The 23,456-nt window shown below is 35.9% G+C and overlaps 1 protein-coding gene across 2 annotated transcripts in view; it reads left to right on the plus strand.

The window, feature by feature from the left end:
• The window catches only part of IMMP2L (inner mitochondrial membrane peptidase subunit 2), a 915,024-nt gene that overhangs the window by 626,870 nt on the left and 264,698 nt on the right, over positions 1–23,456 (plus strand). For both annotated transcript variants that reach the window (XM_067042322.1, XM_067042323.1), the window contains exon 5: positions 3,262–3,327. In XM_067042322.1, coding sequence (XP_066898423.1) covers positions 3,262–3,327 — 66 coding nt within the window. The remainder of the gene's footprint in view (positions 1–3,261; positions 3,328–23,456) is intronic.

Here is a 23,456-nt window from a genome sequence, read left to right on the forward strand (position 1 = left end):
TTATTACATTAAAACTTATAGATACATTTGAAGTTGTAATTCATAAGACTTTAATTATATATGTAGCTCACTTTGTATATTCTATTTTGCCTCATTATCTTACTATGTAGGTTATTTTAAAATATAAAATACTTTTCAAGTATATCTCAAAAGCTTGAAGGTTGTGGCATAAATACTATTTTACGCTGATAAGGATTGCATTTCATGTTATTTCATTAATGTTAATAGCACGTCAATATTAGGTGGGGAGACTTGATAATTAGTTCAGGTCTCACTCCTGTCTTGGAACGTTTCTTCTCAGTTAACATCATGTGACACAAATATTTGTCATCTTCTAATGGACTTCCCAGTAATCTGAACCAAAAATCCAGGTATATGTTTTATCACACACAGAATTATGCCCCCCCTTTTGCTTTATATCCTTTCTAATTTTTCCCAGTACAGTTGCATGCACGTTTTCTCTTTATAATTACTGAAGCAAGGTCATGGTACACATAAATTTTTTAGCTTGCATGTTAAATTTATGTATCCTGTTGATATTTCCACATCATTAAAAATTCTTTTATAGTGTCATTTTTAATGATTGAAGAATATTTTATAATGTGGATGGACTATAATTTATTTCACCAATCTTTTCTTGTTGATTTTTTCTCTATTTTTTAAAATAGACAACATCCATGTAGCTAAAATTTTGTTTACATCCACAACCATTTCATAAGGATACGTTCCTAAAAGCATAATTGATATGTTAAAGAGAATATAAAATCTTAACCTATTTACCAAAAGGTATGTTACATGATCACGTACTTTAGGACATGTACTAAATCCTCAACAACAAACTGTATTAATAGTATTATTACTATTTCTTTGTCAATATAATAGGAACATGGTGTCCTATTGTTTTAATATACAATTCTTTGGTGATCACTGAGGTTGAATTTTTTTTTATACATTTCTGGTTATCTAAACAGAGAGACATGGGGGCAAATTTTTCTAAAGATCTATAAGTAACCCTGCACAGAAGATATGAATTTTGTCATCTTGAATGTGCCCAGATCCCTCACTCTAGCTGTACGTAAATGACATTAAATTTATAGAAATATAATGTGTAGTCAATTCAGTGAAGGGGACAGTTCAGTCAAAAACTCTGATCAAATTTCCTTTTAAAATAAACAATATTAATAGTTAATTTAGTGGAAAGTTATGTCACTAAGTTTTATAAGTAGACTCAAATGGTTTAGATGATTTTGTTTTCTCTGCAAGATATAATGTGAAATATAAATCTTATTGAAACTGCATATTTCCTTTGATGAAGTAATTACATTTTGAATGTATTTAATCTTTTTAGTATTTGTGCATTTACCTTCCTTTTTAAAGGTAATTCAATTCAAAATGTGACTTGAATTGAAAATATTTTTATCTATCTCTGATTTTTAAATACATCTTAAGTGATCATTTATGTGATATGTGAGCTGTTTCTTGAAACACATATTAAATCAAAAGACTGAAAATGTTATTGGAAGGAAATTGAACATACTAAGGTTGAGTTATCCATTGCTGTGTAACCTCTAGCAGCTTAAAACAACAAACATTATCTCACATTTTTCTAAGAATCAGGAAACCAGAAGCAGCTTCAGTGGGTGGTATGGCTCAGGGTCTCTCATGATGTTGCCGTGAAGCTATTGGCCACAGCTGCACTTTCTGAAGACTTGACTGAAGGATCTACTGGGTTTTGTTTGTTTGTTTGTTTTTAATTGAAGTGTAGTTGATGTACAATATTGTGTTAGTTTCAGGTGTACTACCTAGTGATTTGACATTTACATACATTAGGAGATGATCACCACAATAAGTCTAGTAACCATTTGTACCCATACAAAGGTATGAAAATATTATTGGCCATGTTCCTTTTGCTGTATATTACATCCCAGTGGCTTATCTATCTTATAACTGGAAGTTTGTACCTCTTAATCCCTTTCGCCTATTTCACCCAACCTCCCACTCCCCTCCCTCCTGGCAACCACCCATTTGTTCTCTGTATCTATGAGTGTGTTGAAGGATCTACTACTTCATGTGAAGTTCATTCACGTGAAGTTTGGCCAACCTCAGTTCCTCACTAAATGAGTTTCTCAGTAGGACTGCTGAGAAACAGACACGGCTTCCCCTAGAGTGAGGAATCCCAGAGATAGAGTAAGGGGGCAGGAGGGAAGAGAAGGGGAGGGGAGTATTTAGTAGTAAATAGTATTACCTTAAGTAAACATTTACCATAAGCTACTAATCATAGATTAAAATAAATGATGTCTGCATTAACTATATCAGAACCTATCAATTTCTTTTAGTCTTGTTTTAGCACTCTGAATTACATAATCTTTAAATGGCTAAACCTAGTTGTGCTTTAATAGAATTTCCTCCCCTTGTCCCTCCTCATCAAGCTCTACCATACCGTAAAACCCGAACCCCAGATTCTCCCTGCCTCTGCCTCTCTCTCCAGAACTGTCCAATATTATGCCCCAAAGAGGGTAGGGTCTTGGAGGAAGGAAAACACAGAGTTTAGGGGGACCTCAAACACTGCATCCTCTAGGCTTCTGTAGAATGATGCGAGTACAAGTGACAAGACTCCAGCAAGGCCTGGCCCTGCCCCTCTCCAACTGATCCTTCTGCACAAGGGTCAGAAGCAGCTTTAAGAAGGAAATGTGGCAAGGGACCAAGGGGTTAAGAACAGCCCCAAACTTCAAGTCCTTGAGGAAGTGACATCCTCCCCTCTGGGTGGGCCTGGTCTAAGTGCTTTGTTAGAAATAAACCAACATGGGGGAAAAAAAAACAAAGAATTTCCTAATTGTTTGTTTTTTCAAAAAAATTCCTCTCTTCATTGTTTTCTTTGTTTAAATCAAACTCCTCTGTTTATTTTAAATAAAATGAAGAAACTTAAGTATGTTATCATTTTAAAGAAATGCCTAATTATTTTATGTATGAATCCTCTTTCCTACATTTAATAATGAAAATCTTTATACTTCTGGGTTTTTATTAATTTTTTATTTTTTTTTAATTTTTGAAAAGTTTCAGTGTGATCCTTTTCCGAGGTTTAAAATAAGAATTCTTTCACTCTTAGTTCTATCTCACTTGGGACCTAGGTAGGACTGATGTCATGTCACGGTTGCAAAGGATCCTGTAATGACTTTAATATAGCATATTTTCTTGTAAAATTTCTTCTCGTTTTCTTAAAACAACAGACACAACTGATTATATAACCTTATCTTTTTCTAGGTCTCCTAAAAACCCAGAACAGAAGATCATTAAGAGAGTGATTGCTCTTGAAGGAGATATTGTAAAGTAAGAACTTAAACTGTTTTTGTTTTTTTGATATTTTTGAGTTTAGGTTGTAAATATCTAGATTTTTGTCGAGTTTTAAATCACATCACATGGAAAGTACATTTCATTCCAAAGAGGTGTCTTTGAAGTCTTCAAACCTTTGGAGACCAAAGGTTTGAAGGTTCATTTGGAGACCAAATGAACTGGTACATCTTTAGTGAGTATCATCAACCATTTCAGGATATAACATGTAAATAAACTGACTGATGGTATTGTTATCCTTTACTGGGGAGCACAAGAGAAATAAATATTAATTAAGCTGAATTTAACCACATTTTATAAAAAGACCATTAAATAACTGTTTTTCAGGTGTTGAAATTAGTATGATTGTTTTAGGTTATGATGTCAAGGTTCACTTTAGAAAAATTCAATAACATTTTGTTATTTTAGAAGCAAACACAAGAATTAAGGGGGAGATTTTATTATAATAGAGATGGGGGAAGATGGAAAAGAATGTGAAACAGAAGCTTCTGAATCAGTGAAAAAAACAGCAGCTTTAAAAAATAGCATTGTAACAATCAGGTGTTTTAACCATGTGTAGTAACATCTTATTTATTCTACTTGCTGATAAGTCTAGAATAATGTTTGAGATTCAACAAGTAAATATTGATGTAGCATGATATGTCTCATATTGATTGCTTACTTTAAGTTACAGCCAAGTCTATACAATATGAGATTCAATACACTTTGAAAACTATATTCAGAAAGCTTTTTGATCCTATTTTCCCAAAAAGCTTGTATTAATGACAATACAGTTTAAGCAATCTTTTTAAAATGAACCTCAATTAAAATGGTCTAGAGCAGAATCTAGACCAACAGTTCTCAAAGGAGTTTCCAAGACCCTTTGTGGGGTTCTGTGAGATCAAAACTACTTTCCTAGTAATACTAAGGTGTTATTTGCCTTTTCATTGCCATTTCTCATGAGTGTGCGGTGGAGTTTTCCAGAGGCTACATGATGTATGATATTGCAGCAGATTGAAGGCAGGAGCAGATAAGAGAATGTGGCTGTCTTCTATTAAACCAGATACTAAAAAGATTGCCAAACATGTAAAAAAAAAAAAAAAAGCCACTCTTCTCACTATTTTTTCCCTTGTTTTGGAAAACAACTATACTTTTCATTAAATACATTCTTTGTGTTAACATACAGGTTTATTATTGTTATTTTATATTGAATCACTAAAGATTTTTTTAATTCTTCATTTTACTTTCTAATATGATAAATATTGACATCTAATATACACATAAAAGTTCTTTGAGACCTCAGTTATTTTTAAGAGTGTAAGGGTGTCCTCAGACCATACAGTTTGAGAACTTGCTGATGCAGTAATGAATGGCAAACATTTTCATGTCCAGATTAAGTAATCATTAATAGCCTGCATGGTATCAATGGAGCTATCGAGGTATGGTATGTTTAGTTTATATCCATGAGTATTTGTTTGGTCTTTTTTTCTTCTAAAATCTTTATTCAATTATAAAGCAGAAAAGCTAACACACCATTGTAAAGCAATTACACTCCAATAAAGATGTTTAAAAATCTTTATTGAGGTATAATTTATATACATATATATAATTCACCCATTTTAAATATACAGTTCAGTGAGCTTTAATATAAATGTATACAGTTGTGCAACCCTCACTGCAATCTAGTTTTTGAGCCTTCCTATTACCCTCAAACATTCCCTCACCCGATTTGCCCTTAACTCTGGTTCCCATCATTCCCCACTGCCAGTGCCACACAACCATGGATCTGCTTTCTGTCTCTATAGGTTAGCCTTTTCTAGAAATTTTATTTACATGGTAACATACGATATGTAGTCCTTTGTACCTGGTTTCTTTCACTTAGCGTAGTGTTTTTTGGTTCCTCTGTGTTGTGCACCTGTAGTTTGTTCCTTTATATTATTGATTACATTCCATCATATGGATGCACAACTCTTATGAATATATTAGAAACAATGAGTTCTACCTTTTAAATGGGTAAATCATATGTTATATGAGTTACACCTCAGTAAAGCTATTAAAAAACAAAACAAAAGAAAGATCAATAAAGTAGGCAAAAATTTCATCTAAAGTAATCTAACAGGATTAGGAATGTCAAGAGATATATTTTATAGTATAATCCAAAGGTAACACAAGCTTCATTCAGATGTATCATTATTGCTCACTAGCTGACTAGTCAACAATGTGAGATTGCAAAGCTTGTTCAGACATTTAAAAAAAAAGAAACCTCTGTGCAATCAGAAGTCCTACAACAGACCTCTAGGAAAAAAAGGATGGGTTGTTGCTTTCCTCAGTAAATGTAAATATTGGGTTCACAGAGGAGAGACTGAGCTAGAAAGAGGGCTAATTGTACCGGATTGAAGGGTGAGAAAAGGGGATACGGGAATGTAGTAGGTTTACACCTTTTTCCCCCACTGCTTCAACCCACGTGTGCAAAGTCTAGCTTCTTTGTTCCAATCTGCAAACTGACACTTTGGACATGCATCCCTTTCTGGCCCCTTCACTATGCCTCTATCATGCAGCAATGAATAATATAAAGAATGGAAGTGGCAAGGCTCAAGACTTTTCTACTGTGTGGCCTCTAAAGACTAGTAAATAATTGATTAGAAGAAAATTACTTTTGTATTTGGTGCTTTAAAAGAAAATTTTAAATTTCATTTCTCTGAATCTTTGGTACCTAAATATCCTAACCTTCCTGGACTTTCAATTAATAATTGAATATATTCCTATAATGATTTTCTGACAGCATTGAAAAACATTAAGGGATATTTAGGGAATAAAATACTGTTTACTCATGTGCTTACTTCTCTTCTCTGTGACCCATTTTTAAAAATATAAGAACATATTAAATTTTTTTTTAATTTGCTATCTGTCTACCACTGGAAGTCATTAGTCGACTGGTGTCCTAACTTGTAGTAGGCAAGGTGCTTTGGTCTGTGATAGGACTTTCCAGTCCCACCTTTATCTTGGTTAATACTGGTTTACCTAGCAGGCAAGCTAAGCACTAATGTAGGTCTCTAGAAAAATATTTTTTTGAAAAAAATTGTTATTTTATTAAATGACCAAAGAAAAACAAATCGGACTTATCAGGACTTGGTTATACTTACTGTGGACTTTATATTATTTTTATTTTGAATTACACATAATTAGAGGCTATAAAGGGAACCATAATCTTTTCAAAGGTTAAGCCCTTAAAAGGCTTAATCCAGTCCTCAATTTAATGTTCTGTTAGTTAAATTCCTTCAGATTACAATAATAGAGAGTAAAATATAGTTTAAAGAGCACTCATTTTAAAGCTACCTGGGGAAGGAAGGGTGACAGAGCCCAGGAGCAGCCGAGCCTCACTAAAGAACAGGAATGGCAGTGCAGCACTTCAGGTTTCTGTACACTTGTGCCCTGTCTGCCGTCACATTGCTTCTGCCTGTCTTGTCTGTGTTTCAGTTGGCTTTTGCCCCATTGTCAACTGCTGACTTCCTTGGGTGTGCCCCATGTTTAAACTACCTGAGAGAAATCTGATCGTGCCCCTTTGAGGTATAGATCTAGAATCTGTCCACCTGACAGGCCACTGTCAACCAATTGATCAGTTGCCTTTGGGATAGGTGCCCTTCCCTGGTCCAGTCAGCTGTGTCTAGGCCTGCCATTTACCTGGTACAAACCCTGTAATTATAAGGAACCTCTTGGAAAGGGCTTGTAGGTATGGCAGGTACCCTGAGGCCTCCCAGATTCTGGCAGTGAGATTAGCAGTCCTTTACTCAGCACTATCCTTCAAAACCTCACTTGCTTTCTTTCTTTTTTTAAAAAATTAATTTATTTTATTTTTTTGGCTGTGTTGGGTCTTTGTTGCTGCTCGCAGGCTTTCTCTAGTTGTGGCGAGCAGAGGCTGCTCTTCATTGCAGTGCTTGGGCTTCTCAATGTGGTGGCTTCTCTCGTTGAGAAGAACGGGCTCTAGGCACACGGGCTTTAGTAACTGTGGCATGCGGGCTCAGTAGTTGTGGCTCGTGGGCTCTAGATCGCAGGCTCAGTAGTTGTGGCATATGGGCTTAGTTGCTCCGCGGCATGTGGGATCTTCCCGGACCAGGGATCAAACCCGTGTCCCCTGCGTTGGCAGGCGGATTCTTAACCACTGCACCACCAGGGGAGCCCAAAACCTCACTTTCAATTAGACTGTAATCTGCTCTCCTTAGCAGTTGCTTAGACCCTACCCTCTGGGGAAGATATTTTGTTTGTTTAAATTATAGAAGTAACACAAGCTTGAAAAATGCAAAGTGCTTTAATGAACATCCTTGCACACATGCCTTCATACACTTGTGTGTTTATTCTTACAGAATAGATATCTAGAAGTGGAAATATTCAGTCAACATATGTTTTGGTGTTGCTGTTGTTGTTTTTAGTTCTAATATATATACAGCCAAATTTCCCTCCCAAGAGGTCTGTGTATGTTTATACTCTTACCTACACTGCATGAAATACCCTTTCAGAGGAAATTGATTTAAATATCACATGCAGTGGGAAAGCTGTGAGCTTCAGATTCAGAAACCAAAACATGGCAACACAAAATTTGGAAATAGTTCTAGATGATTAGGTTATATTAATGTAATCTGTTCACTGACAGTGTAGGCCTTAGAACTATTCATTTAGAACACTAGTCCAGACGCTAGAGAGACGTAGTTGAACAAAAGAGACAAAGTCTCTGCCTTCATGGAGCTTACATTTTAGTGGTTGGAAGCTAATAATAAACAGATGAATAGGTAACACATAATGCAATGTCATGAGCTAGAAGTGCTGTGAAGAAAAATAAAGTAGGAAAAGATGTGTAGGGTGATGGTAGGGTCTGGGATTGCTATTTTAGGAAGGATATTTACTGTAAACCTCTCTAATGAGAAGGTATTTGAGCAGACTTCTAAATTAAGGGAGGGGAGGGGAAAGAGAGCCATACTAGAATCTGGGGAAGGGCAGTTCAGCCCAAAGGAATAACAAATGCAATTCTGAGATGGATACATGTTGGGTGAGTTTAAGGAATTGCAAGACGCCAGCCAGCATGTTTCCCCTTTGGGAAGGAAGACAGTGGAGGTAGAAGGTTAGTCTGAGAGGTTCGCAGAACCTTGTGGCTCATAGGAAGGATGGCAGGTGTTTATTCTAGTGGGATGGCAGGCCAGTGGAGGAGAGTTTTGAGCCATGGAGCAGTATGATCTGATTGGTGTTTTGTTTGTTTGTTTTTGCTTTACAATGGTGTGTTAGTTTCTGCTTTATAACAAAGTGAATCAGCTACATGTATACATATATCCCCATATCTCCTCCCTCTTGGTGTCTCCCTCCCATCCTCCCTATCCCACCCCTCTAGGTGGTCACAAAGCACCAAGCTGATCTCCCTGTGCTATGTGGCTGCTTCTCACTAGCTATCTATTTTACATTTGGTAGTGTATATATGTCCATGCCACTCTCTCACTTTGTCCCAGCTTACCCTTCCCCCTCCCCATGTCCTCAAGTCCATGCTCTAGTAGGTCTGCATTGGTGTTTTTAGAGAGTCACTCTGCCTGCTGTGAGGAGAATAGGTTAAAGCGAGGCAATCTGACCCAAGTAACTGGTCAAAGTATTTTTTTCTTGAGAAAAGTCACATCTAGCTTCTTCTAACGGTAGTTAAGTGTCCTTGTTTATGTCATAAATGATGACTACTTTGATTTGTTATTTTCAGAGTGACTCATAAAAGTAGTCACATTATTTGTAATCACCATCATTAGGATTATATTGGCAAGATGAAAAGTAGAGTTGAAGTATTTGTTCAAAGAATTCAGATGACTGTTTCTAATATAGTAAAAGAGACTTTCAGGGGTCCGAATGTTCTCTCTTGATGTTAACATTGATTAAAATCACAAGGCAATTGCTTGATTCTCTGGATAGCTTAGCTAGGAATGTTAGTTATTGTCATAAAGTCAACCCAAATGGGGATACTTATCTATAACATGAACAGTCAAAAGCTAATGAAAGTAATCTTTAGACCCATTCCTTCCACCAAAATGTTTTTCATAGTTATTTGCTTTTTCTCATTAATTTGTTATGACTCACAGAGAAGCCCTGTTTTAGAAAAGCATAAAATGAATACAAAGCACTAAACTGCAGCAAGTCAATGTGAATCAACCACAGTTGAAATTTCGAAGGCATCAGCATTTTTTATTGGGACACTTGTATTTTTGTTTCACAGATTTTGTCAGCCCAGTCAGAAATGAAATCTAGCATCATTTCTCCTCATACCTGATGAAACACACTTTACAGACATTTGGAATCTGGGCTTCCATGTAGTTAGCAACCTCAATGAAGTAAATAAATCGTCTTTTTAGTCTCCAGTGAAGAGGGAAACCATATAATGCATCACCTAAGCTAGGACACTTTCAAGCATGAAAGGGGATGATATTAATTATTACATTGGAATAATCAGCATAAACTGAACTGCCCAAGCTGTGCCAAACGGTCACCCTAGCAGTAAATGTAATCTACTTTCTAATTCGCTTCACATAATTTGATTTTGTTTAGTTTGTGGCCATCCTTGTTCAGGAGAATTCCAAGAAGTGTTCATAGAAAATGATCACTTTGTGGCCTCCGGGAGGAATTTAGTCTGGTGGGATCAATGGTGTTGTGCTCACAGCACAGTGATTTTCCTACTGCGAAGTACAGTGCAAGACTTTCTCTCACAAGTATTGATATTGCAAAGTAGTCTGAGGTAGAGAATCATGAGACTTTTCTCATTGCAAAATATTTAAATAATAATTCCTCTTCAAGTCTAGAGACTATTTTGTAAAATGTCAAAACTTCCTGATTTATTCAAAATAACTTTTTGCTATTAGCAAAAAAAAATTTTAAAGCTTGTTTATCTTAAATGCACTATTGAAGATAGGGAAATCAATATTAACCTACCACAGATGGTTGGAACATATTATGTTCCTGCAAATGATAAAACTTTATAGGAAGAAAAATTGAACTAAATTGAGTTTTCCCCAGTAAAACTAAAAATGATGCCTGTTTAATAACTTCTTTTTATGGTTCGTGCAGAAGCTCTGCATAATAGAAGTCTAATGTGTCTATATGGCTCTCTTTGAAGACCATGCATTGGTTTATGGCATTTTTGGTAGATTAGTAATTAGGAATGTATCCATCCTAAAAGGAAGGATAGAATGAAAAAGAAACTTGAAAAGAAGCTTGTGTCCAGGACCCTGATAAAGATTGGTGAAGGCAATGTTTTAGAGCATGGAAAATAATGGTTTTATTTCATAATTCTCAGATGGGAGCCAGATAGATGGTTGCTTCTGAGGATGGAAGGATATTTACACACTGGGTCCTAGCTGTTGGTAACTTGAACAGCAAGTTTTCTGAATGATCTAAGGCCCTTTAGCCTGGTGAACACTGAATGTTTCCAAAGCAAAATAGCATGGCACATCCTTGCTTAGTACTTAGGATCTAACCAGTGCTGTTCGTTAATAGGTAAGGGTTTGAATTGTGAAAGTAAGCGTCCCAGAGTCTGTCCAAGGGTTTATTTATCACTAAATAAGAGACATTTGTGAAAAATCATCAGCTCCCCTCTGATGTGAACCTGAAAAATTATTAATATATTCTGGACATTTTTACCTTCTTCTTGCTAAAGAATTTTAATTCTTTTTAATTCATACCTTTTTGGAAATATTTCTTTCTTTTATGTAGTCATAAATGATTATTTATCACACTGCTGCTATATCCATGAATAAAAATCGAATTGCTAATAAAAGCTCTATGCCCTAGCAATAGGTATTTCTTTCTGAAGTGTTAGTTACCTTAGGTTTACATATAGAAATGTTGATCTTGGTTTTCTAAAGTTGAGATCATTTCTGTAATTAATTTAGCAATATAGGGAGATTTCCAGAGGTAGTACCTCTGGACACAGAGTATGTATACCTCCACCTAGGAGGATGCAGTACTTGCTGGAAGTTACTAGAATATTTAGATTGAATTGCTTTTTCCAATAATGATAACATCTATTATTGTGGTATTCTCCCCACCCCCATCGGTGGTTCTCTGGTTTCATTTTCTACCTTAGTCGTCTTGTCTCTTGAAGAGGAGTCTTCTTTAGATATGCAACTCTTCCACATTTATTCATTCATGCATAGTCATTCATTTATTCATTCCCTATGATGTAGAAGTTACAAGCACAAACTATGAATTCAGACTTCCTTGATTCGTTTCCCAGTTTTGCTTCTTATTGTGTTACTTTGCCAAATTACTTAATTCTCTAAACTTAATTTTTCTCATCTGTCTGTGAAATAGATTATAATAGTACATACTCCGTAGAGTTTTCTTGAGAATTACATGCAATAGTGAATAAAATTTGGTTAGCACAGCACTTGACACATAAGTACGTATTCAGTAAATATCAGATATTATTATTAGTAGGCATCATGACTTAATCATTTATTGAGTGCCTAGAGTATTTACTATATGCTAGACACTGTGCAGAATTCTGAGATTATAAAAAGCCATAGGCAGTCCTAGTCCTTGCCTTCTGAAGCTTACAGTTTGGTATGAAAACAACAAAAATAGCAACAAACAAAAAAATACAATGTAATGAAAGAACTGCCACCATGGAGATGTACCAAAGGTCCCTGGAACATTGGAAGAGGAGCATCTGGTCGACCTGAGGAGTTGGGCTGTGTTGGAGACAACTTTCAGGTTGAAGTTTGAGATGAAGAGGACATCTCCAGCCTTTTCCTTAATTGTGAAAGTAATACAGGGTTAGTACAGAAAATTCAAACAATACTGGAGTGTATGAAGAAAAAAGGAAAAGTCCCTTTTTCTTACCCCTAATTGAATTCCCAGAGGTATATCTGGTGTATATCCTTCTAATCTGTGTCTCATAGTAGGATATTGAAAGGATTTGTCAAATATTTATCTTTCAGCAGGTTTTTCCTTGAATACTCCATAAAGAAAAATATACACTTGAGATATATCTGTTAAGTATTTATGTTTCCCAATGTGTATGTTATGTTATACTAGTATACTCATATGTCTATACTAGGTAGTTATTTGTAAACATGACAATTCCAGAATTGCTTATTTAGTAAGTCCTAAATAATAAGTAATAGTCCTAGGAGTAACGTACACAAAGATACCATAGGCATATTATTGGGTAGCAATGATTTATGATTTAGACAAAACCATTTATAGAAAATTAAAGGGGAGAACATGAAAATAAATATTAACTGATATCCTCATTATTTAATGTTCTTCAAACTAAACTCGCCATATCTAAAAGGAAATATTAGCACTGTCATGGCCTCTCTAGTTAGTTCATGGACTGAAATAACTGGGGTGCTTCAGGAAGGAAACCCATTGGCTTAGCTTAATTAGGGAAAATCTTTGCAACGAAAGCCTAACAGGATGCTGTGATCTGGCTCCATCCTCGTCCACATTTCCTTGTTTCTCTTTAAAAGATAGTAGTCAGTTTCTAACTTTATGCTTTTCACTAACCTCCTTTTCTATCTTCTTGGGCTGGCTTTGGGACTTTTCTCCTCAGTTGTGCCATTAGTCTCATCCCCCTCCCCCAGTACAGATAGATTATGTGAAGTGCTGTTTTGGAATCTGATTTCTTCCTGGCAGGAAGTACATCACATCTGAAGCTGGCTGCTGCATTAGTGTATTAGCCTTCTTTGCTGCTAGCTTAATTACATTTCTTAGTAGTATTACTTTCTGAAGTTGTGGACTCCGAGTTAAAATATAGACAAATGTTAACTTTTGTACACTTCTTTGAACTAAATATTGATTTTTTTCCTCTGCTCACAGTAATGTAAGTCTGTCAAATATTTTGAAAAGACATATAAGTATAATTATCTCAGTAGGAAACTAAAAAGATTGTCTTAAAGTACCTTTTTAAATAAGCTTAAGAAGCATGCCAGGAAGATTCAAGAATCTTTCAGCCTGAATAATTACTTAATAATTAAGGAACAGATAGTTCTTCTATTTTTGTGCAATTTCAGCTAACCTTGTTTAAACTTAACATTGACCGTGGTTTCTCTTTTAAGATATTTGAAGGAAGATTTTCATGTAGGGAACAGATGTGTTTGAGGTATTGATTTAATTAGTTGTGGTTGCTCTAAAATTTTTGTTAATTTTTTTCTTATAAAAGTATCTTTTTTTTAAAAGATGCCTAAGAACAATAAGGGGTAGCATGATAAAGTAGAAGAGTGTTACACTTGGGCTAAGATAATAGGAGATTCAATCTCAGCTCTGTTTTCTTACAAGCTAGGTGACCTTGGGAAAGTTACTGACCTCTCTGAGTTTTGATTTTCTTTTTTAAATCTCTCTATTTTCAGGGTTATTTTGAAGACCAAAGGAGGTAAATTAATATATGTACTAACCCTTTGTGAATTTCAACACACTATTAAAATTTATTGTAATTTAATTTAATTTTCTACATGAAATAATGGATATAATTTGGTTAGCACAGAGCTAACCCAGAGCTTAGCAGAATGTCTTGCCCATTTTAGATTATCATTTTTTTGTCATTGTTGAAATAATTTGATTGTACTGCTAGGTTAAGACATAGCTCCATATCTAGTGAATCCAAGAGGTGGAAGAAAAAATACTTTTAAAACTTTCCATGCAAGTACTCAAAGGCTGGCTATACTGTATCTTTGGGATCTTGACCTGCTTCCTCCTGCACATTGTTACCTGTTGGCAAGATATTTCACAGTTGTGATATTTGTTTCTTATTATACCTACAGCAGGGATCATATACTTTCTCTGTAAATGGCCCATAATAAATAGTTTTGGTTTTGCAGGTCATACTGTGTCTGTCAAAAATACTCTACACTGATATTGTAGCAAGAAAGCGACTCTCGATACATAAAATGAATGGTGTAATAAAAATCTATTTACAAAAGCAGATGTTGGACTAGATTTGGTTGGCCCATAGGTCATAGTTTGCCAATCCTTGGTCTGTGTTATCTACTGTTATTCCCTTAACTTGGAAATCAATAGAAAATACAAAACTTATTTCTAGTCCTGGCCAATAGTTTAAATAGAAGAATTAGCCTAAAAGCCATGGGTTCTCCGATTATATGTTGATTGAGGCAGAGGACAGTGGGAGAGAAAATACTGAGTTGCTACTTTGAGGTCCTTGCGGAATTGCCAGAAGCCTCATGGGTGGACCTCTACATTGAAGATATGTGTCTTGAGCTGGATGGGGAAGAGCTATTATACTTTAGGAACCTTGCAAAACATCTTCACTGGAGAGCAGTCACAATGCTCATGAAGGAGTAGAATAAATTTCATTGCCTAAATAGTTTCTTTTAATACAAAAGGACCCTGCAGTTGGAAAAACTCTGTATCAGAATATTACGCTCATGCTATTTATATCTCATAAGCCCAACACAGAACTCCAGTTATCTTTTGGCTTTTATTTTAGCTCAGTCTGCCTATGCTGGACCAAACTGAGAGCCCAGGGAAGAAGGAGCTAGTAACCTAAGGGATCTATTTCCTTTAAGTAATTTAGTTCCTCAGTTCATTTCATTGTGTTATGGAAAACATTCAAATGTTATCTAACTCATTATGATAGATGCCTATGTGTATAATAGCATCATAATCACAAGCAGTAATTATTCCCATACTTAAAATGTTGATTTTGACACTAAAGTCTATGCAGTTTTATAAAATTGGAAAATATTTGTGTATCAGAAATATTAATTGTAAATTATTCATTGAAAAGGGAGTGTCTTGGACTTCCCTGGCGGTCCAGTGGTTAAGACTCCGAGCTTCCACTGCAGGGGGCGTGGGCTCGACCCCTTGTCTGGGAACTAAGATCCCACATGCCCAGTGGTGTGGACAAAAAGAAAAAAAAAGAAAATAGGGGTGTCTTCCTAGTTTTTTTTACTGCAGAGTGATCCTGTGTGAGAATCTGAATGGTTCATGCTAGCAGAACAAATAAGATTTTGAAATTGATCATCCTTGTGATTCAAATGAGAATCAGAGTGAAAATAAATAAAAATTTCTTAACTGTTAGGAGCCTGACAGTTGTTGATATTTTCTTTGAGAAGGGGAAATTGTGTGATGAAACTTGTATGTGTGCTTTATGATGAATAGCAAGTCATTAAATTCAGGCTTCTGCAACTGGTCACCTGGGAACCCAGGAGATTTCTACTTTGCTTATTACACAAATAAATTCTACTTCCTGACTATTATGCAATACCTGATTTTAATATGCAGCCTGGAGCAGGAAGTTATAAACACTGAGTCCCATGCTGCTGCACCTCCAGGTGTACTGATACTTCCAAGGAACATTTCTGCAGTCTGAATTTCAATTTTACATAATTGATGTAATTTTACATCAAAAAGTAAATGGCTATTTAATCTTTTACTCTAACATGAAGAGGAGTAAGTAATACATACTGGAATGGAGTTTAGTAAGATGGAAAGCCAAACTGAAGGATTTTCTATTTGAGATGAAAGTATAATAAGCAGTAGGCTTTACAAAAGCGTGGAATATGATAATAGAAGAGGGAGTGAATGAGCGAATTAGAATTTGGTATATTTATGGGAAACTAAGGTGACCTTTAATGGATTTCTGGGACCGTCTTTGGGGGATGATGTAAATCAAACCTGAATTCTAAATCTAATATGGCTATCACTAAAATCAAGAGAATGCTCACTGCATTATGGGAATTGAAATGACTCCTAACTTTATAATGTTTCGGAGCTCTAGTATTCTCACAGGACTTTCAAAAAATTCATGCTTTTTTATTGAAACTTGCAGTATCCTTAGTTATAAAGTGGAGGAAATCAAGAAGTATATAAGAAAATTTGTATGAAAGTTTTACTTTTCACATTGCTAGCAAGGCATGAAAATTTCACTGTGCATTGAGCCAGCAATGAGTATTATCATCATTTTAGTCTTTGCTAATAAGAAAAGTGAAAAAAATGTTTCTTATTGTTGTTTTCATTTATTATTATTATTGCTAAAAGGAATGAATATTTTATACAATTATTAATCTTTCATTTCCTTTTCTAAGAACTGTCTTTTCCAGAATTGGCCATTTTAAAAGGGTAGTAAATGTTTTCTTCTCAGTTTGAATATATTATGTATGTTAGCTCCTTGTCATATTTAGATCAAATATATTTCCAGTTTGTGGTTTGCCTTTTAGTTTAATTCATTCTCATAGATTATTTAAGGAGATAAGTTTTTTTTAAGTTATTTCATCTTATTTTTGACGATTAAAGGTCCAAAATGTAGAACTTGAGAAACTGAATTCTTTGAAATAACTTTTATACATTTATCTACTATGAGTTAACGCTATTAGTGTGTTAATGCTAATTTATGACTTTAATGAATATAGAAAAATGGGAGTTCACTATAAAGTTTCCAACATGTTTTTCTCAATATTTTAAAACTATGAAAATCTAGAAACATTCCATTGTAGAAGACCATACATATGTCTACGTACTTTCTATAGGCAACATAGCTACCACGTGGAGGGTGGCATAGTCCTAGCAGAATGTTTCTCAAAGTGTGATCTCCAGATGACAACATTAGTGTCAGGTTTTAGGAATTCATTTCCACTTTCTTTGTAATAACCTCCCTAGAATCTCACACCTTTAGGAAAATGAAAAGCAGCTCACAATAAATTTGAGGACCCTTGGACTAAATGAGATTCAAAGATTTCTGGCATGTGTTCCAGCTCTTAAATTCTATAATAGGTATTTTTTTGTAGAAAAGAAGGAAGCAGTCCATACCTAACTTTTTGTAGATGGATTAGCACCCAAAGAATCTCTCCCCATTCCAGAGTAGAAGGGTGGATCCCAACACTGGGTCATTCCCTACAGCTGCTGCTTTACCCTAAGGCATCTTAGACATTGGCCTTGGATGTGATGTGCCCAAAAGGAGAAAGCACAAGAGGCAAGCAAGGGAGAACCTTTTTTCACAGCACCCAAAAGATGATTTACCAGGCCTTTGTTATTTCCTCCCGGATTACTGTGCCTGTATCCTAACTGGTTACCTTATTATACCCTTGCCAATCCATCCCCCACACTTCCACAGGAATGATTTCATTAAAATGTTAGTCTTATTACATCTCCCACACTCAGGAGCACGGCATGTACTACCCCTCATGATCTGATGACCCCTGAGTGTCTCTCCAGCTGCATTTTCTCCAGTAAGTTCTAGCCACCCTGGTAGTTTGCAGTTTCATGGCAGTTATGCACCTTTTCACATACCATTGCATTTGCAGGAAGCACCCTTCCTTTTGTCTTGTTCCTTTTGTTTTGTTTTTGCCTCGGTAACTTCTACTCAGCAATTCCCTTTCTAGGAATTCATCTGGAGATGGACTTGCACATGAGTGAAAAAGAGTGTGTCCAAGGCATCATTGTTTATAATAGCAAAAGACTGCAGCCTTCTAAAGGTACATCAGTATTGTTAATGACATGACGGTACAGTCATAAAATAAAACACACTGGAACAATTAAAAAGAAAAGGATAGCTGTATATGTGTGCACGCACACACACACACACACACACACACACACAGTGTACTAGAGTTGTATTATTCCAGACTTTTAAAAAATGTGCAGCTTCTCTACGTACGCTCACGTTATCCTGTGCTTGGCAGACCTTCCCATCCCCGACCCATTTAACAAAATCCTGTACCCTTTCTCTGGCAGAAATGATTGTCCTCTTCTCTGTTGCCATAGTACTTTATTGATCTTACAGGTGTACAATGCATCTAATTGTATTACAGCCATTTGAACATGTGTCTCTCTGCCTGTGAGCACCCTGAAGTCAAGGGCAACAACTCATTTCTGGAGCCCAGCATTTAGCAGGGTCCAGTCTTCTGAAATCTAGCATACTGAGACATGTGCTCAGCAAGGATTTGTCATATTTAATGACTGCAGAAGGCTCCTGTGCAATATTTATAAAACTTCAATCCTGCCTTTCACTCCGTGAAATGATTCTATTTATTCCAGAAATATTTCAACTTAGTCCAATTAGCATCAGTCCCAACTCCTTATCTTTAAAAATGTAAACTCTCTAAATTGCTGAACATTAGTTTTTCTTGTTGCTGAAGGTTAAGGAAAGCAAGTGGTAAAGAACATGAGTCCCAGCCATCTGTTTTCCTTTACTCTCTCCAGCAGCATCAGTGCCGCAGGGATTATCCCAGCATAGCAAAAGGAATGAGGATGTGCTTGTTTATTATTGAAAAGGCTTGCACAGGCCCTGTGTCAGTCATCTTATGCTGACTTACTTGGTGGTAACAAACTACCCCCAAATCTCAATGGTTTCTTGTAATAGCTTTTTTGTCACTCGGTTGCGTGAAGCTCTGCTCCGTGATTCCTTCTCTTAGGGACTCAGGCTGACAGGGTATTTATAGTCACAGGGGAGATGGAAGAGGAAGCATGGTGCAACCATGGGACGGACCTTAACACTTCTATTTGGAAGAGGCACATATCATTTCTACTCACGTGTCATTGGCCAAAACAAGTCATATGGCCACGCCTGTTTTCAGCAGGGTGGATATATACAACCATTCCTCAGCGTTGGGAAGCAAATATTTTGAACAATAACATGCTCTACTAAAGCCTCTTTTAGAGTTCTTCTCTTATAAATGAATTGGTTTTGCTCTTGCATCAATGTGCCTCTTTGACACACATTAATTGAATGTGCACCACAAACAGAGCACAATGGCAGGGTGTGAGGTGAAATCAGACTCTTTTTAAGGATCTATCAGAAGGGCCTAAAAATACATGTGATACTTGCCTCCACGGTGGTCACTTTGCCATGCTGGCAAGAACATTTGGAGGAGAGAAAGCTGATAGTGTGAAATTGTATGTATTTGCTACTGATATCTGAACAGATTTTTGTATTATTATTTTTTAACTTCACATGTAAAGGTGTACTATTCAAGGATTCATCGCATCTATTTGTCCTCTAATTCTTTTCATTATTTCAGAAATTTATGTTATACACACATATATAATTATTTAATAAATATTTGCATGTGTGGTGATAAAGTGGTAATGCTGATCAAAATAGCTGGTGTTACCTTATTAGTCATACTATTTGGGTGTTGGATGTGTAGAGTCATATCTAGAAATCTTACAAAACCCATTAAATATTATATTTTAGAGTATTTTTTACCTTCTGCTTATTTAATTTTCTTTTTACTTATTTGTTGTTTTGTGTAGCTCTCATTTTATTTCTGAAGGAAGAGATCTGCTTGTGCCCCATGCAGGCCTTGGATTTTCTGGCTTGGGAATTACTTTCTTGTCTACCCACTGAGTACATGGTGCTGATATCCTAAGCTGTCAGTGTTTTCCTCTTGGAAGACTGTTCCACGTCCAATGCTCTTTAAATATATATTCAGAAGGATCATATTTTAGGAAAGGATTAAGTATTTCAAGGGAGAAAAATCATTATTCTGTTTCTAAAGTGTACACAGCTGTTAAACTTTAATTAAACAGGTTTGTAGGAGAGGGGATTGGAGACCAACTTCATAAAAACAGATATGCTTTGAAAATGAAGAAGAAAACTAATTAAGCCAAGCATAGCAGCTTAATATTAATTTTTAGAACACATCCAGTATATTTGTTGTAAATCTTGACACTGCTATTGCTTGTTTCCTAATGAGTTATTCTACAATTTCAGTTCAGCATTTGGATGTCAAGGATTCCTAGTCCATTGAAAAATTATAAGATCTTCCCACATTAAGTTAATATTTATTAACATTATGTTAATTATGTTAATATTTATTGCAAGAAACCTAACTCTTAAATGAAATGCAATTCATCAGTGAAAATAAACAGTGAATTTATACCTTGGAAGTAGAATTTGTCATATTATCCACAAAAATAATGCAGAGTAACCCACAGGTTTTTAAAATATTATTTGATTACCGACAGATTCTGTGCACCAGAACAAGACTGATAAAACAGATTTAATATTCTGTAGTGGTGTTTTTGAACTTATTCTTAAGTCTTTTCAACAAGTTATGATTTTTTGAAAAAATTATTAACAGGTAGCTATGCCATTTTAACAAAAAAATTGAGCTCAACAGTGCACTTAGAATTCTGTGAAGGAAGAGGAACAAAATAAACCTAATGAATTAGAAATTGTTGCCTCACTGTTGGACGCTAAGAAACCTGCAGATACATTCAGTTATTAAATTGAGTTTATGTTTTCCTTTGTATTCTATTGTGCATGGACTCTGTGATGAAACACTTTTTAAGATTTAGATTTTACCTTCTCAATGAGGAAGGCGTACAGGAAAAACTTTCAAAGCTTAAAGGTGTTTAAATTAAGCCTGCAGAGAATGAATGCAGTAAGTAAAACCAAATTGTGATTTCCTTCAATTACTCACAAGTTGAAAGCTCTTTTTTCTCTTTGAATGATAAGCATCCTCTTTTATTCTCTAAATAGAATTATCACCAATAAATTAAGCATTGACTGTATACTTAAATGCATTAATATAATTATGAGAATTTCAAACTATTACTTAATCATAACTGAAAAGATCTCTTTTGTTGTGTTGAGCAAAAGGATCACAGGCACTGGTCATTCAGAAGATCACCAGAGACTAGTAGGATATTTGAGACCATCAATAGTTTTTCCAGACAGTCACAAAAGCTGCAAGTAAACAAAGATTTCAAAACATTATGCTGAGCAACGTACATTGTGTGGCATGTTGTCTGGTGGTGCTTCAGTTGATATATTGTGTAGCCATAATACTGTCATCAACAGAATATCTCTGAAAATGGGATGTTTCTCCCAGTAGGTTTCTGGATAAAATGAAATATTTTACTTGTGTTGGAGATGAGACATGCACAAACCACTCTTCTGAGAGATGCATTCAATCTAAAAGGGGGCTGTTACTCTAGGTTCTGATTTCCATTTTAAAGACAGCATTATCACTGATTATGCTGAATGTAATTCTCCATAGTAGCATGCTGTCATGCTGGATGAATGGCAACTGTGATGATTGGTCCCCTAAGTATTTTAGCAGGTTTGCTTTCTTCATGTAGCACACTGTCAACATGTGATGAGGTCATGATTAAAACCCCACTTATAAGCATATTAGTCAGAAAGACTTTCTAAGTTCTTCCATTTTTTCCTTAAGCCATCTAGTACTCTAAAATATAATCTTGTGGTTTTTCTTTCTCATGGCACCTGAGGCATTTCCTGATAGGAGAGTTACTCCAGGATGTCAGACTTCTATAGGTCACCTGCTGGGTGGGCCAACACATCTAAAGATGTTTGTCTTCTTTGTTTAATGACTAAATTACTAAAACTTAGTGATATACATTTGCATAACTAGATCCAAGAATTTCAAAGATCAAGTTCAGTTCACTCATATCATAGATGAGGAAATCGAAACCTGAAAAGTTTTGTGACTTGTCCACGTTTATGTAGCTAGCTAATGAATTAAATGTGGGTAGGTTATTCAACTCCCTTAACCCTTAGTCTAGCTGAATCAGATGATACTCGTTGGAAATCTGTAAACTTCACCACAGTTGTCCTTTGTTCTATTGGGTTGATGGGCAGTTGAATCTCTGAAGACCCTTGTATTCCTGAGATACTGTAATTTTGTGATTTCTAATGAATAACCACCGACTATGCATATGTGAAATTTTATTTGTCTATATTATTACACAATATTTATGTTATTTTTAACTTTTTTGATGGTTACTCCACTGTGATATTTCTGAAATTAGATCTCCTTTATTTCCAAATAAGACTATGGGCCAGTTGTGGGCTCATAATGTAGTACTACTATCTTGTCCGATTGAATTTATAATGTCAGGTTCTGTTTCACCTTTCAACAAAATTCAGCAGAGGATTCCCCTCTGTTGAGTGTCAGTGTCAAAACTCTCAGTGGTCTTTTCTGTGTAAAATTTATTTTGTTGCATTTCTGCTTTTGGGGTGGCAGCTCTTCTATTCAGTAACAGCCCACTAGATCATTCTCTGTTGATACAATGAGTACAGTGAGATGCCCACACTTTATTTAATCACTGAGCTGTATCTTAATGCCTGTTTATATGGCTGCTTATTGTGGGCATGCTTTTCTAGAGGGAGATAGATTTGTCTTCCCTTAAGTAGGGACAGAGAAGAAGTCATTTGGTCTACCTTTTTAGAGCTGAGGGTTCAAGAAGGGGAGGCTTACTCACTGCCTCACAGTGTTGTGAACATTACTTTCCCAGTAACCCAGGAAATGATGAGGCCTTCAGGGGCCCTAGGACAGCCTTTGTCTGATAGCAAAAGGATTCCCAGTACATTACATTTTGACCCCAGTGTACTAGCTTTATGCTTTTGGAACCAGCTAACTCCACTTTCTACAATTCTGCATTAGATCAGTGGTTTTTAAAACTTGGCTAAGCACAGAAGCTCTTGGGACACTTTTATTTATTTATTTTTAAAAATTTTTTGTTAAAGGTTATTTTTTTTTTCAATTTTATTTAATTTATTTATTTTTGTCTGCGTTGGGTCTTCGTTGCTGCGCGTAGGTTTCCTCTAGTCATGCTGAGCGGGGGCTACTCTTCGTTACGGTGTGTGGGCTTCTCACTGTGGTGGCTTCTCTTGTGGAGCACGGGCTCTAGGCACGCAGGCTTCAGTAGTTGTGGCGCATGGACTCAGTAGTTGTGGCTTGCAGGCTCTAGAGCACAGTTTCAGTAGTTGTGGCGCACGGGCTTAGTTGCTCCGTGGCATGTGGGATCTTCCTGGACCCAGGCTCGAACCCGTGTCCCCTGCATTGGCAGGTGGATTCTTGGGACACTTTTAAAAACAAAGATTCCTGGAAGTCATTTCAAATCAACTGAATTGGAAATACTCAGGAATGGAGCCCAGGAATCTGTAATTATTCAGAGCTTAACTGGGACATTAAAAAAAAAAAAAAAAAAAGGCTGGGTTCCATGCCAGACCATTTAAATCCAAATCGATGGAGGTGATGCCCCAGGATCCAGCGTTTTAAAAGCTCTCCCTAAGGGATTCTCATATGTAACCAGGGTTGAAAACCAAGACTTTAAGCTTTCTTCCATCTCTTAAGCATTTTTTGCTTAGAGGATCTAGCAGTATAAGCTTTGCCCTTCAAGAACAA

Source organism: Kogia breviceps, chromosome 9 (genome assembly GCF_026419965.1).
Source record: "Kogia breviceps isolate mKogBre1 chromosome 9, mKogBre1 haplotype 1, whole genome shotgun sequence".
NCBI lineage: Eukaryota > Metazoa > Chordata > Mammalia > Artiodactyla > Physeteridae > Kogia > Kogia breviceps.